At 37.0% G+C, this 14,093-nt stretch overlaps 3 protein-coding genes across 3 annotated transcripts in view; all 3 read left to right on the top strand.

The window, feature by feature from the left end:
* The window catches only part of LOC105175304 (pyrophosphate--fructose 6-phosphate 1-phosphotransferase subunit beta), a 7,870-nt gene extending 5,876 nt beyond the window's left edge, over positions 1-1,994 (top strand). The window contains 7 exon segments of the mRNA XM_011097707.2: positions 1-145; positions 230-345; positions 520-631; positions 766-850; positions 1,078-1,122; positions 1,315-1,383; positions 1,591-1,994. The exon segment at positions 1-145 is cut by the window's left edge and continues 25 nt beyond it. Coding sequence (XP_011096009.1) covers positions 1-145; positions 230-345; positions 520-631; positions 766-850; positions 1,078-1,122; positions 1,315-1,383; positions 1,591-1,667 — 649 coding nt within the window. The 3' untranslated portion in view covers positions 1,668-1,994.
* On the top strand, positions 7,042-8,370 carry LOC105175303. The gene has a single exon (XM_011097706.2). The coding sequence runs from the start codon at positions 7,183-7,185 to the stop codon at positions 8,182-8,184; it is 1,002 nt and encodes a 333-aa protein (XP_011096008.1). The 5' UTR covers positions 7,042-7,182; the 3' UTR covers positions 8,185-8,370.
* Positions 10,596-14,093, top strand: part of LOC105175302 (spermatogenesis-associated protein 5) — a gene marked incomplete in the record, with an annotated part of 7,473 nt that continues 3,975 nt past the window's right edge. The window contains 6 exon segments of the mRNA XM_020698321.1: positions 10,596-10,866; positions 11,573-11,712; positions 12,206-12,424; positions 12,636-12,766; positions 12,913-13,057; positions 13,219-13,478. Of these exon segments, the coding sequence (XP_020553980.1) occupies positions 10,641-10,866; positions 11,573-11,712; positions 12,206-12,424; positions 12,636-12,766; positions 12,913-13,057; positions 13,219-13,478 (1,121 nt within the window).

Raw genomic sequence — 14,093 nt, 5'->3', positions numbered from 1 at the left:
TGAGATTTTGGCTCATGACATTGTCGATGAAGCTGGTCTTTGGAAAAAGAAACTCACCCCTCAATCTCTTCAGCTTTTTGACTTCCTGCCACCAGCAATCCAGGATCAGTTGATGCTAGAGAGAGATCCACACGGAAATGTCCAGGTTATATGTCATGTCACGCAAAGTTTCTAGATCTGTATTTCTATATGATGGTGTGCTTGTATGTTACATATCTTCTACCTTCAGGTTGCCAAAATTGAAACTGAGAAAATGCTCATTCAAATGGTTGAAACTGAGCTGGATGTGAGGAAGCAGGGAGCCACATACAAGGGTCAATTCAAAGGACAGTCTCACTTTTTTGGGTATGTAAGATTTCATTTCCATTACTACTTTTCTTTTATCTTGTGTAGTCAACATACACATTTGTTTCCTACACGAAAGTATTTTGTGGCAGAGGATAAACTTCTCACTTTCTGAAATTAGATTTTTTAGAACCAGATTATATCTTACATCTAATGTTGGTTTGGACCTCTCAGATATGAGGGAAGGTGTGGTTTACCATCTAATTTTGATGCCACCTACTGCTATGCTTTGGGTTATGCTGCTGGTGCACTACTTCATAGTGGGAAAACTGGACTGATATCATCGGTTTGTGCTTCTACTTCTACTATTCTATAAGTGCATCAAAGTGGTTTTTTCTCTCACTCGGTAATGCGGAAGATCCAGAAGCCTTATCTTGGAATCAACCTAGGCAAATTGTAGCCTAATTATTTTGTTTACAGGTAGGGAACTTGGCTGCTCCAGTGGCTGAATGGATTGTTGGTGGAACAGCACTCACTTCCCTAATGGATGTCGAGAGGAGACATGGTATAATATTTATTTTTTGTCTTACCATCAGTATGTAGTGCTGGTTCGCGTGAGAAGATTTTCTTGTGTCAATATTGCGATGTATGCAATTGCCGCCACCTTTCCCTTGGGGGTTTTGTGATTGTATCCTGAGTGCCAGCACAGTCATGAAAATGATCAACAATGAAGGATGTTGTAGGTCATTTCTTATTGCTTCTTTGAATCCTTAAAGCTTGTTTATGTTGCAGGTAAATTCAAGCCTGTGATAAAGAAAGCCATGGTTGAGTTAGAAGGTCAGAAATTCTATACTTGTGCTCTTTCAATTTCTCTTTTGTTCTGTACTATTTTCAACTCAAGTGCCTTGTCATGTTTCATTTTATGTATCAATAATTAAGTTCTTATGAATCGCATCAAAACCGGTGGTACTCTTCACTCCATCATACTTGGACCAATCTAAACTCTAGTGTCTTGATGATTGTCTTCAGGTGCCCCATTCAGGAAATTTGTATCCATGAGGGAGGATTGGGCTCTTAATAACCGATATCTCAATCCTGGTATGTATTTTGAAGTTCCAATAGTTTGGTTAGATTTGGTTCTCATTCTCATCTCAAGAAGGACTCGTCTGAATTGACTTAGTAGAGCTTACATTTTTCTTAGACAAAGCTAGACCATTTTCAGCGTATTTTGAAAATTCTCATACACAGACATTGGGCATTGTCTCTAGAAATTAATCTCCACTATCCTTTATTTCCCGTGCACAGGTCCCATTCAATTTGTTGGCCCGACAGCTAGTAAAGTTAATCACACCTTACTTCTGGAACTTGGAGCTGAAGCATAAATGTAAGTGCACTCTTCTTTGTGACAATATCACCAAGTTGTTGAATTACAAGCCTTTGAGGTTTGTCTGAAACCCACACTTCTCCCTTCCTTTTCCTCTCTCCTCCTCCTCCTCCTCCGGGATCCTCTTTCTTGGATTAGTTTATTTAGCAGTAATGTATTTTTCTGGCATTTTTAACTGCCCGAATACATGAATGATTCTTAAAAGTAGTATATGTGGCCAAGTAACTTAGTTGTGCTTACATTCTTGACCTTTTCATTAGAATACAAGCATACCCATGACTGGATTGTGTCGACAATAAAACATAGTCTTACACATCCTATGTCACTGATTCTCACCTTACATTTAGCCTTGGATCTTTAATTATCTGGTATGTTTGATAGCCTCGCAGAATTAGAAAACTTCATTATATTTGAATTTAGTTGGGGAGGCGACTATTTCCCCAATCCCTGATCCATCGGCGGAGGTTCTTGATGAACTCAAGGAATTGGGGTGGAATTAGGGTGTCAATTGAGTGTTAATTTGGAATTTTGGATTACTGAATGGGTCTTTGTCAAAAGACAAACTTTGGCTGCCGGGGGAAGGAAATAAACTAGGGCGCGAGAAATACATCTAGAGGACTTTGGCCTCATATTTTCCAAAGTTTAGTGCAACTCAGAACCAATTCAAGATTGAACTATGAAATTTTATATACGTTGGGCACTTTTTTATAATATTTATTTTAAAAGTTAATAAAAGGTGGACACCTTTTTATAGTATTTATTATAATAGTTAATAAAATGTGGACCCCTTTTATATAAATTGATAATATTTACATTAGATTAAGTACTCTAAACGCGAGAAAATGACATACAGCAAGACGGATACCTACATGTATAGGATCAAAAGAAGAAAACTGGAAATTTCCTTTGAATCCCAAAAAGATTTGGCGGTGTTGCCTTTTGATTATCTTTTTCACTTCTGAAAGTGCTCTGGAAAATTGACTTCACATCAGAGATCCGACAACCATGTGCTCCTATTTTTGTTTTTTCTGTACCTTTTCCCAATAAAATTATAATATGATATATAGATGTACTAAAAGTAAAGGGTCTTTCGAATCAAATGCATCTTTACCCTACTCATATTCCTTATCTGTATCAGACTACTAGTACCATTCACCAACACGTCGTCGAGTCATGGAGGGTTCCATTCTTCCCCAGCACGTGCCACTCTGCAACTATACATGCGCGCACATAATTGGTATTTGCATAAGATACAATTTGATTTTGTGAAAAAAAATAAAAATTATATTCCTATAATAGTATATTACGTAGAATAAGAAAAACATAACATAGACTGAGATACGTTAAAGTAAATTCTACTTATTGTACATAACAATTGTGAAAATAGAAATAATTGCAATTTGTGACATCATGCTTCCTCGGGCGGCCGTATGCATGTGCAACTTCTTTCATCCATGAATAAGTGTTTGACCTGGCTAAGCCAGCTATTCATTGAAACCTAATTTATTGACTAGGAGTCGCGCATTACACTGAAATGACAATAATTGAGATACGGGAAAATATTCGCATTGCACAATGCACTTTTTGCATGTGAGCAGAAGAAATGCAGCCCCGAGATGAGCGAAAGGCAAACTGGATGCATAAAGAAGAATGCACATATTAAACTGGGTAGGTAGGTACACATCACATCGTAACCACCCAAACAAGCGCTTAGGAAACATAACAAAACTCATAAAGACAACCTGTAAGGAGGAGCACAAATTCCACTACACATATTTACCACCTAATTAATAAATTCCCACACACACATACACACATTTGTGTAGGAAATTGACGCATATAAAAAGAAGAAAACCCATAAAAAATTTGGAATTTGTGCGATTCGAGAGCGGGAGAGATTAGGTGAAACCCAATTACCCAGTATCAAAGGGCACCTAGAGTTCAAAATTCAAATTCAGAAAAGCTCTCAAACAAAATTAAAAACAAGAACAGTAAGCTCATAACTATTGGGGGGAGTGGGGGGGGGGGGGGGGGGGGGGGGTTCTCCATTTTGACAGGGTACGTAACTTGTAGTGGGGGTATATAGGTGCATGATCTGCGGTCTTGGGTTAAAGTAGTTTGACGTTGACGGGTACTGAATCAATCTCTTGGAATTGGAAATAGACAGTTGAGAAGGGTTGGAGTTGGGACCATCCTACTTTCTCTGTCTGCCAACATACGCCATCCTATACTCCAGTACCTATGATGACGAGATGAGCACCAATCCTTTCCCACCACACCACATCTCCCCAACCCCCATGTACCATGCACCCCCTTCTTTTGTAATTTAAAGGGAGAAGAAGTACTTTGAATTTCAAAAGAATAATACCCTGTAATAAGGCTAAGATTCGATGAGAGGGATACTGTTGATCTATGCAAACAACTATGCATGCCAAAGTTCTAACTCCAACAAGGTTTTGATTATACTTTTATTGTACTTTAATTGGTATAGAGTTTAAAGAGAGTAACACATTACATAACAAATATGTTATACTCACTATGTGATTAATTTAACTCAATTAAATATAATTTGAACAAAAATTTTCACCATACATAAATATCTAAGATGCATGAGGTTATGATCTGACCTAGTGAAATTGCCATTTTGGGTTAAATTTCAGAGAAACATTAATAGAAAGTTGGCCCTCAATTATATTATGCAAATCAGATGGATAGATGCTTTGGGAAAAAGGTGTAGTCGAAAACGTAACCGGTTTGTAGTTATCTGAAAGGATTTTTGTGCTTTTGAATAAGACTGTAATTAAAACAATATTATCCAGTATTTTCATTGGAGACAGCCCAAGTCTGTTGGTAGGGATGATCATAACCATTCCATACCTTTGTATATGTATTTATTAATTAATTTCAAATCTCTATAAAGTACTAATGGTATTATATAGCAGAAATCCTACTTCTTTCTGTCCCATCTGTTGGTGGGTAATATTCTCTTTGTTTTTCATTTTCATTTTCTTTTATTCCATTCTTCTTGCTCTCTAAAGCAATGGGGTCCGTAGGTCCGTCTTTCACATGGGATTAGTTGAGGATGTAATAGAACTAACCACCCCATCAATCATTATGGATATGTCCATAAAATGTATTTGATGTGGTTAAATGAATATTCGATCTATATGTGTTAATTCTCCTATAATTAGGTTGTTACTTTTATTGACATTAGATAAGATACAAAGATTTTTTCTACGAAACATTTAATAATGCCTATATGAATTTATGTCAATCGTGAATCAGAAAATTAGTACATAATAATAATGCCAGATTGATAATTTATGAGTATAATCTCATATGAACAGTACAATCAAATATTTTACAACGATACATATAGCATAGATCCGGATACCTTATGATGGATATATAGTGTCATTCTTGTTTTTTTCTTTTTTTTTATATTAAAAAATAACATAAAAAATATTTGGAGTTAAGAATCAAACATTCGACCCTCACGCGTGAGTGACATCATAGGATGGACTTTAGTGCTTAAACATTTGTGCAGTCATGTTTCAGCAAATTATTAAATAATTGAATCATATACATATTTATATATATATATGTGCGTGTGCTTTGATCTGCATGAAGTGATTGATGGGTTTGCTTGAACCATAATCTTTTACTGATATTTATTATTGTATTAAAATATTAAATTTATCAAAGTGAAGATGCCACGTGGCACACGGTGGTTGCAATCAGGAAAAAAGAGGGACTGTTTGGGGTAGGGGCCAAAGAAGCATTAATGGGTCATCACTGTTTCTGACTGCACATGAAATGTGTGTATGTGTGTATGGGGGTTTCGAAGTTTTATTAGCTTAGAAACAAACACACACTAACAACGACAAATATCACTCTCAAGTCTCAAACGCCAATTGGTTGGATCGTGTGGTGATCAGCCCACAGCCCACCAGAAGTTTCTCATCAAAAGTGTGATCAAACAAATCAACAGCACTCCCTCGTGGGCCCAATCAGGCTGTCCTCTTTGGACATTCTCTTTTATCCTCATCCTATCACACCCCCTCAAGATCAGGACGTAATTTAAATCGAGTTAGATCATTTTTTATTGCCTTGAGCTCGAATTGAATTTTAAATTGAGTCGACTTGTGAGTGGTTCAACCCAATTGTTGGCCCTACTCAAGAATTTGAACATCTTACGGTAACACCTACAATCAAATTGATAATTATAATTATCATGTAATTGATCGCAATTATTTATAAAATTAAAGAAAAAATGGGAGTTGATATCAATAGATTTTAGTAATAATCAAATAGACGCTGTTGTTTTCTCCCACTCAATTATGAACCAACGATACTACTCCCAAATGCAAAAAAACACTTCCAAAGTAATTCAACCCGTCACTAATTTTCACACGAATCATTACATTAACGACTTCAATAATCTCATAATGTCTATCCTATGTACTTCATAGTATTTGGACGATAATTACCAACAAAATTTGACTAAACACTAATATTATTGGAAACATGACTTGAGAATTGGCGTATGTGAGAAGTGTAAAAGAGAGAAAGGAAGTGAGGAGTTAGGGTACCAAAAATGGGGGTTATGATGTAAAAGTGTCATAAAGTTTGGGTTACTCTTTACCATCTCATCTCATCAAAAGCTGTAAAAAGTGTGTGTGTGTGAGAGGGAGAGAATCTACGTTTAGATTTACTCCACTGAATTGCCTTTTTCAATGGAAAAACAAAAAGGCAGTGCTCCACCTTAATCTTCGCTCAACGTCTTAGGATCATTCAACTTTTGCTTACTCCATCAGCTTTTACCTATTGCTAGCAAATAATAATAAGTTTGACTTATTTATAAATTTTAATTTCTAATTTATCTGGCGAGTCGATTTAATATGATAAATTTGTATAACTCCTATTTATAGAACTGAAACTAAAATAAATAATACCTTACACAATTGAACACCAATGAGTCACGTTATAAAATAATTCAAATACGACAAAAAGTTAAGTTGATTCAAATCAAACAAAAAAAGAAAAAAATAATCTTTAACTGCAAGGGTGAATCTTTCTCCACTCAATTCAAAATATTGCATAGAAGTTGGTATCATTGTAGTACTAGGTGCGATGATCCTATATTTGCGTTTATTCTGATCATTCTTATTAAAATCGGATCAAATAAATAATAAATTTAATATATTTATCATATGAAAAGTATATTATATTTATTGTATAATTAATTTGAATAGAAAAAGAGAAAAGAAAAAAAAAGTGATGTGGATTAGAGTTTTGTAGGGTGTTGGTGGTGTACGTGAGGGCTTAAGTCTGAACCAATCTCATTTAAATGTCCCTTTCTCACCCTTTATTACTCAATGCTCATTCTCCAACTTTGTTTATTACTTGTAGGCCCCTTCCTTTTCTAACACTCTCTTTCTCCTCCTCTTTCCAAGGACCCAACAATTAAAACCAGAACCCGCACATACTGAGGAGCCCGAGTAGCAAACCCAATGGCCGGCGAAGCAGCGGACCCCCTCCCTCAAATTCTCACTCCATGCGCCAGTTCAAGAAGAACAAGCGGTGATTCCAACTCCCCCGAATTTGAGTTTTGGATGGTTAGAAATCCTTCTTTTCCTCAGCCTAATCTCCTCTCCGCCGATGAGCTCTTCTCCGACGGCGTCCTCCTCCCCCTCCACCTGCTCCACCTCCCGGATGAGCCTCCCCCGCTTGACTCTGAGGCATCCGGGTCGGATCGAGTCCCGGAACCCGAATCTTCGTCGACTAATGAATTGGCTGAATTGTCTGCAGTCAGTACCGCGTTGACTTCCTCGAAGCGTTGGACGGATATTTTCAAGAAAAATGACAAGAAAAGCCCACAGGCGTCTAATGCGGATGATCAGAGTGCAAAGGAGAAGGACAGCGGTGTTAAAGAGAGGAAGAGAGAGAAGAAGAATGGTGGTGTCGGTGCGAGTAATGGGGCGAGCGCGGCGGAGCTCAACATTAATATATGGCCTTTCTCAAGGAGTAGATCCGCCGGGAATGGCGGGACTCGGCCGCGATCGGCGGCGGTGGCGTCTCGGAAGGTGAGTAGCGCGCCGTGCTCCAGGAGCAACTCAGCGGGTGAGTCCAAGTCCAGGAAGTGGCCTAGTAGCCCTGGCAGAGCAGGAGTTCACTTGGGAAGGAGCAGTCCTGTATGGCAAGTACGCCGCGGCGGCGGGCGGACCTCAGAGTCCATTCTGAAAAGAGCTGAAAAGGGTGTCAAGAAAGACGGAAATGAGGGTCGTCGGAAAGCACCCGTCTCTGCTGCCGCCGGCGCTCCTAAAGCTAGGGTCTTGAGTTTGAAAGTTCCCATGTGTATTGGCTACCGGCAACATCTGAGCTGTAGAAGTGATCAAACAAGCACAGGAGGCGTTGCCGCCGGCAGCCAGAACGACGGAGACGTCTCCGGTGAAGGCGTACGTGGAAGTAATTTATTCAACATCAGGAGCCTCTTTACCAAGAAAGTGTACTAATCACTCCTAAACCACTATAGTTATTTTTAATTTTCATCTATCTAATTAGTAATTAATTACCACCCCTCGCACCAAAAAAAAAAGACATTATGTACCCCTATGTAATTAACCCATATCCAAAAAAATTGATGGAGAGGTAACTTTCTGAAAGGCTATTTCTGTAATTTAAAGGCTGCTGGTCGTGTACATCATATTTTTGTATCTTATATAATTCTGGGGTTTGAGGATCAAAATTTTGAAAGGGAATATTAATATGGTGTTATTATATTAAATGAATGAAATAGGTATTATTGTGAAGTGTATAGGAGTGTTAGAAGAAGGTGGAGTTAATAATGGCTGGTAGCAGACGAGACGCAGAAGCAGAAGCATCAAAATGTCCGATGACAGTTTGTGGCAGTGGCAGGAAAGCCGCACAATTCACATGACTACGCATGTTGTGCTGCCCCCCACTCCCCTCCCTCTTCCTTCATTTCTCATCAGTGACACACTCTATATTGGGGCATGTTGATGTGTTGGAACTTGAAAAATACATTTCCTTTACTAATTTATTTTATCTAAAAGATAGAGAAATTTGTAATAAAATACAATACTATGTTTGGTTTCATTTTCAGATAATTTTCGAGACAAGACAAAATACACCTAATGTTTGTCTCTTTATTTTTACACCTTGTTTGTGTGTTTTATTATTTTTGAATTTTTTATATAATATATATATATACACACTTTTATATATATAAATATAGTATAAAAAAATATGATTTGACAATGAACAGTAATTTTTGTCTCTAAAAAATACAACATGAAACATACAATATCTATATATACACATTTGTATATAAAAAATATATAAAAGATATATAATTTGACGATGAACATTGACTTTTGTCTCCCAAATCCCAACAACAAACATACGCCATTTATTTTAAAATATTTTAAATTATGTCTAAAAACAAATCCAAACATACACTCTGTCTCCAACACACACTTATTTACCTATATTTTTTTCTCTCTGTTTCCAAAACACAAAACAAAACACTCAAAAAATAAAACATAAGGCAGGTTTTGCTTTTAGTATATTTGTTTAATACTACCATCGGCACACTCCATGCTGAGAGCATATTCATGTGTTGAGTTCAAAAAATACATCTCCTTTACAGACTTATCAATTTATTTTGTCTAAAATAAGTAAATATACATATATAGAGAGAGAGAGAGGAGATTTTGTAAGAAAGAGAAAAGATATTTTTTTAAAATTTATTAATTCATACTATCCTATGCTGGGCATGTTAATGATGAGAGTTTGAAAAATTCATGATTTATGGGGTGTGTTTGTAAAAGTTGAAGACTAGTTTGAAATAGATGGTGGAAAGTCAACCTTTTGATATAAATTCAAAAGAAAGTAAGGTAATCCTAGGCCGAAAATAGCGGAGCTTGTCAGCAGACATTCTTGAGCGTTAAGCGTGTTTGCGACTTCCCCATTCATTCAAATCTCATACCCAAACTCAAAACATAAAAAACAAGTTTGAAGAATACTATCACTCTCTGGGCTTCATTTTGATTTTGGGTGTGCTATACTTCGGACCTGTTCCGGTTTGATTCTGCTATTTTGACCCAATGTTTTGATTGATTACTGATCCAGATTCCAATTCTTTTACGGGCCCAAAGTCCGGTATTGTTTCTATTCATTTTAACACGTTTTCTAGTTGTAATTACACACATTTTTATTTAATAATTTATTACATGCAGGTAGGGATGACGTGCCATAACATAACGGCTAATATAAGAGACGGCATTTTTCTCTCACAAATTGTGGTTATAACACCACGATACCAATTTATTGTTATATCATAATACCCCTAAGTTGTTGGTATATATATATATATTATTCATAATATATTATAAAATATAAAATATTATTTAGTATATGCTCGCAAGACGGCATGCCGTGATGACTAGTATATTATATATTAAAAAAAGTATCTTTTTAGCGTTTTTTTCTTTGTTGGTCTGTTATTTTTACTTTTGTTTTAAATTTTATTTATGTATTTTATTTTCCCAATTCGCATGTTAAGTAACTAATTCTCCTTCGCTTATGATTCCACTCATTCATATATTTTTTTTATATGTGGTTTTTTTTCAATCTATTTATTTTATTTTATTCAATTATATTTTGATAATAAATTATCAACCTAACAAAAATATTATTTTAATTACACACGTATCGAATATACGTTTTCAATTAATAGAATAATTATTATTTGTAATATATTGCATATACGAAAAAAGATACTTTTACAAATAAATTTGAATATTAAAAAATTGGTGCAACCAAAGTTTTATTTTTTTGGTTAAATGATAAAAGTAGAGATAGTAATAATTAATTATTCCCACCGACTTGGTAATACATACAAACAAGACCGTTTTGGGGTTCGCAAGTTAACGTTACAATTTGTAGGATGTCCAGGCTCCAGAATTTGGAAAAGAGTATCCGAAGAGTGAACTCAGCTTCCTACCGTCATTCTTGCGCGACACGAAATTCTTCCCCCGTGAGGACGGCAGCCGCCATGCCGTCGATTTGGCGTCTCGCCCGAGCTCTCCGGTCATGCCGTACGATCGCCTCCGCCCAAACCCTAAACCCTCGTCCTTCCCTCTCTCCATCTCCTCGCCTCCCTCTGTACAATCGTACGCTGCCTACGCTTCTGTTTATTCTACGTTAATCTCGTACATTCTGTTATCCATTCGGTGATTTACTGGTGTTCGGTTTATTTGCTTTCGTTGTTTTTGCATTAAAGGGGAAAAATATTCACTCCTTTTTTGTTCTTAAGACGTCAATTGTATGATTCTTAAATTGTTTGTCCAGTAGACCACCCTTTTCACTTCAAGATTCCCGTTGCTGGATTGGAAACAGTGTTTTTGACTGAAAAATTAACCTTAATGCCTTCTTTTTCAAATCTTAGATGAGTATAGAATTAGTTTCTGAGTGGACGATTTATAAAAAGAATTTTTGTATGGTGACTTCTTCCTTCGAAACTGTTGTCTGTTTGTTTTTTAATTATTTTTGGGTAAGCTGTTTGAGTTGTCGTCCTTGGGGATTTTTAAGGCACTGCGAACTATTGTGGTTGATCTCCATTTTTTTAATCCAAGACGTTGCTTGGGATTTTACTAAGTTTTTTACATTAGACAAGTCCAGGTGCTGCCCTGTGTTTTGTGATGATTGTTTGATGAAGTCTTTTCACTTTGTGAGAAGTTATTGTTCGATTAATTTTGTAAATTCCCCTGTTGCCATTCTTCCTGGTTCTTAATTTCTGTTTTAGTTTTTCCTGTTTCACCCAATGAAATGTGTCCATTATTATTATGCACAATAGTGCTTAAGATATACTATGTTCAGGGAGATGTGAATGGGACAAACAGACTTATGGTTCAGAATGTCCAAGACCAAAAGGGCTGCACGAACTTCCTTTTCACATAGCTTTAGCTGGATTGCTTGGATTTGGACTTGTAGATGTCGCGTTTGCTGATAGTAACGAGGTCAGGCTGCTCTTTTTGTATCTTGGTTCTGAAAAATAAAAGAAAAATGTAAATAGAGAAAGACTATGTGGAAATATTTATCTTAAAATTGAAGGTGGAGACCAAAGCCGAGACACTTTTATTTACCTGAGATTGGTTACTTACCAATCTGATGTCAAACCCTGGAAGGGGCTCGTCATTCTGCATTTCTTTCTTTCTGCTCTATTACCGGCCACCTCTAGCAGCTACTGCTGTCCCTTGATTTTGATACCATAAACACAACAGAAAACCTTAACTCTTTAGAAAAGCGCAAGACAGAACTACAGTTGCAAGGAATTTATGAAATGCCATCATTATTGGGTCATGAAAACTCTCCCCCTCCACATGCATACACATGCCCCCACCAAAGAAAAAAGGGAAGGTACTCATGAACAGATAACACGCGCATACAATAAAGTATCTACTTGGACGCTTAGTTCCTCTTGATCTTATATTGCACAAAATGTACTTGTAGGCAGCGGCTAAAACTCCGTCTCCGCCGGAATCTGCTAAGACTCCTCTGCCACCTGAATCTGCAAAAACTCCTCCGCAGGAATCTCCTGCAGCTTCAAGCCATCATAACCTTGAAGAGATTGCAAGGAGGGAAAAATCTCGATTAGAAGAGTTGCTTAAGAGCAAAGGAGGTCGATCTGGTTCTTATCCTCGTTTTACTGTTTCCATTAAGGGACAAAAGGTTGGTTGGTTCTCTATATTATACTTGGTGCATCTGACCTTTCCTGTTCTCTGTTAGCTGAATGTTCATATTGTAATGGAGATATCACTGTTTTGGTTTACTTTGGTGATCTATCTAATGTATGCATCTTGAATAACTATCTTTTATTGATCGATGTGATTTTTATTTTAAGGGGTGAATGAGTTTTGGCCTAACGCATGCTTATTGGCAGGTGACTATCAAGTTCCAAGTTCCTCCATCCTGTGAAATTCCACTTCTGATTACAAACCTAGTTTCACGTCTTGGAGTCAAGGCTGAAGACAATGGTATCGGATCCGACATGACATTGCGAGCTTGGGACAGGTTTTTGAGTGCTGTGTTTTGTGGCTGCCATTTTATTTGTTCTTTCCGTTGCGGCAACTAAGTACTTGAATTTTGTTCTCTATTTTTTACTACATGGTCTTTAGGTTCTATTGCTTGAGAATAACTATATTTAGCTCTGTTGGCAGTGGGGTTGCTTGGCAGCTAACACTTCGTCGACCAAAAACTCTAAAAGACATGAGTGGGAGTGAAGTTCAATCGAAGGATAAAAATGCAGATGATGGAGACTTTTGCATTCTCATGTTTCGTCCACTCATTAGCTCCGACAAAGCTGTCAGTTCTTGTAACTGTATAATCTATTCATTGTCCATCATAAGTCTTCATCCTGGAGTATATTGTCAATTTTGTTCTGCTAGCTATAATTTCTTTATCATACATCTATCAGAACTGAGGTTTCAGGAGCGACAGGTTGCTTACTGCTTACCTATATGCAGGAAATCGAGTTCATGAAGCAAGGGAGTTATACTTTTGAGGAGCTTGATGCCTTGGCATCTATCTTACAGTTAGCTGGACAACCAAGAAACTTAGAGTTAAGGCCGAGGGGAGATGCTGCACGAGTTCCCACAATTGACAAAACAATCACTAGTCTGGAGGGGATGGGAGTCAAAATTTATGGACTCAAAGAACCCAATTTAGAACAGTCAAAAGCGGATATATCCTGGGATAATATTGCTGGCTACGATAATCAAAAGCGGTACTTGGAATACATGGACCATAGCTTCTCAATTCTATGATTCTTGTTTGGTGCTTTAATGGACAGTGGGAAAGTTTAACTTACTAAGTTCCAAAACAAGTTCTCTTGTTGGATAACGAATAACATGCTTTCTGAATACAACATTGATCATCGCCGGAATAGAATTGAGTCTTGGGTTTGTCAGATACATAGATTATTACGGAAGTTCTTGCTTTCATTTATTTTGATGTTTACCTAACACCTCATCCTGTAGTGGCCAACTCCCTTCATGGCAGGAAGTGAGTGGAGATTTCTTGTGGCAAATGCATGTTGGGGAAGTTGAGTTTGTTGCCCTACTGATTGTTTGAAAGAATATTTTAGGCTTTTGAGAAACATCACTTGTTTAAATTTTCTTAAGCTTCTTCTGTTCCTCACACTGTGCAGCAAATGTGAACTGTGTGACATCCAAGTTACTTTGGCCATACTGATAAGATGTCATATAGTTTTTTGGCTATTCTGATATCTGTAAGCACTTCGGCATGGGAGTTCCATCATTTTCTATTTGCTTCAATTTCCTTGTCTGGCAGATATGATAATAGTTTTTGATTAATTCTTTTATGAAATTGTTCTCAATAT

The sequence above is a fragment of the Sesamum indicum genome, linkage group LG12 (assembly GCF_000512975.1).
Source record: "Sesamum indicum cultivar Zhongzhi No. 13 linkage group LG12, S_indicum_v1.0, whole genome shotgun sequence".
Lineage (NCBI taxonomy): Eukaryota > Viridiplantae > Streptophyta > Magnoliopsida > Lamiales > Pedaliaceae > Sesamum > Sesamum indicum.
The sequence above is the reverse complement of the archived record's forward strand: the minus strand, read 5'-3'. Positions and strand labels throughout refer to the sequence as shown.

Bases quoted from the DNA above. Each gene is read 5' to 3' on its own strand.
- LOC105175303 (XM_011097706.2), top strand. From the start codon at position 7,183: ATGGCCGGCGAAGCAGCGGACCCCCTCCCTCAAATTCTCACTCCATGC.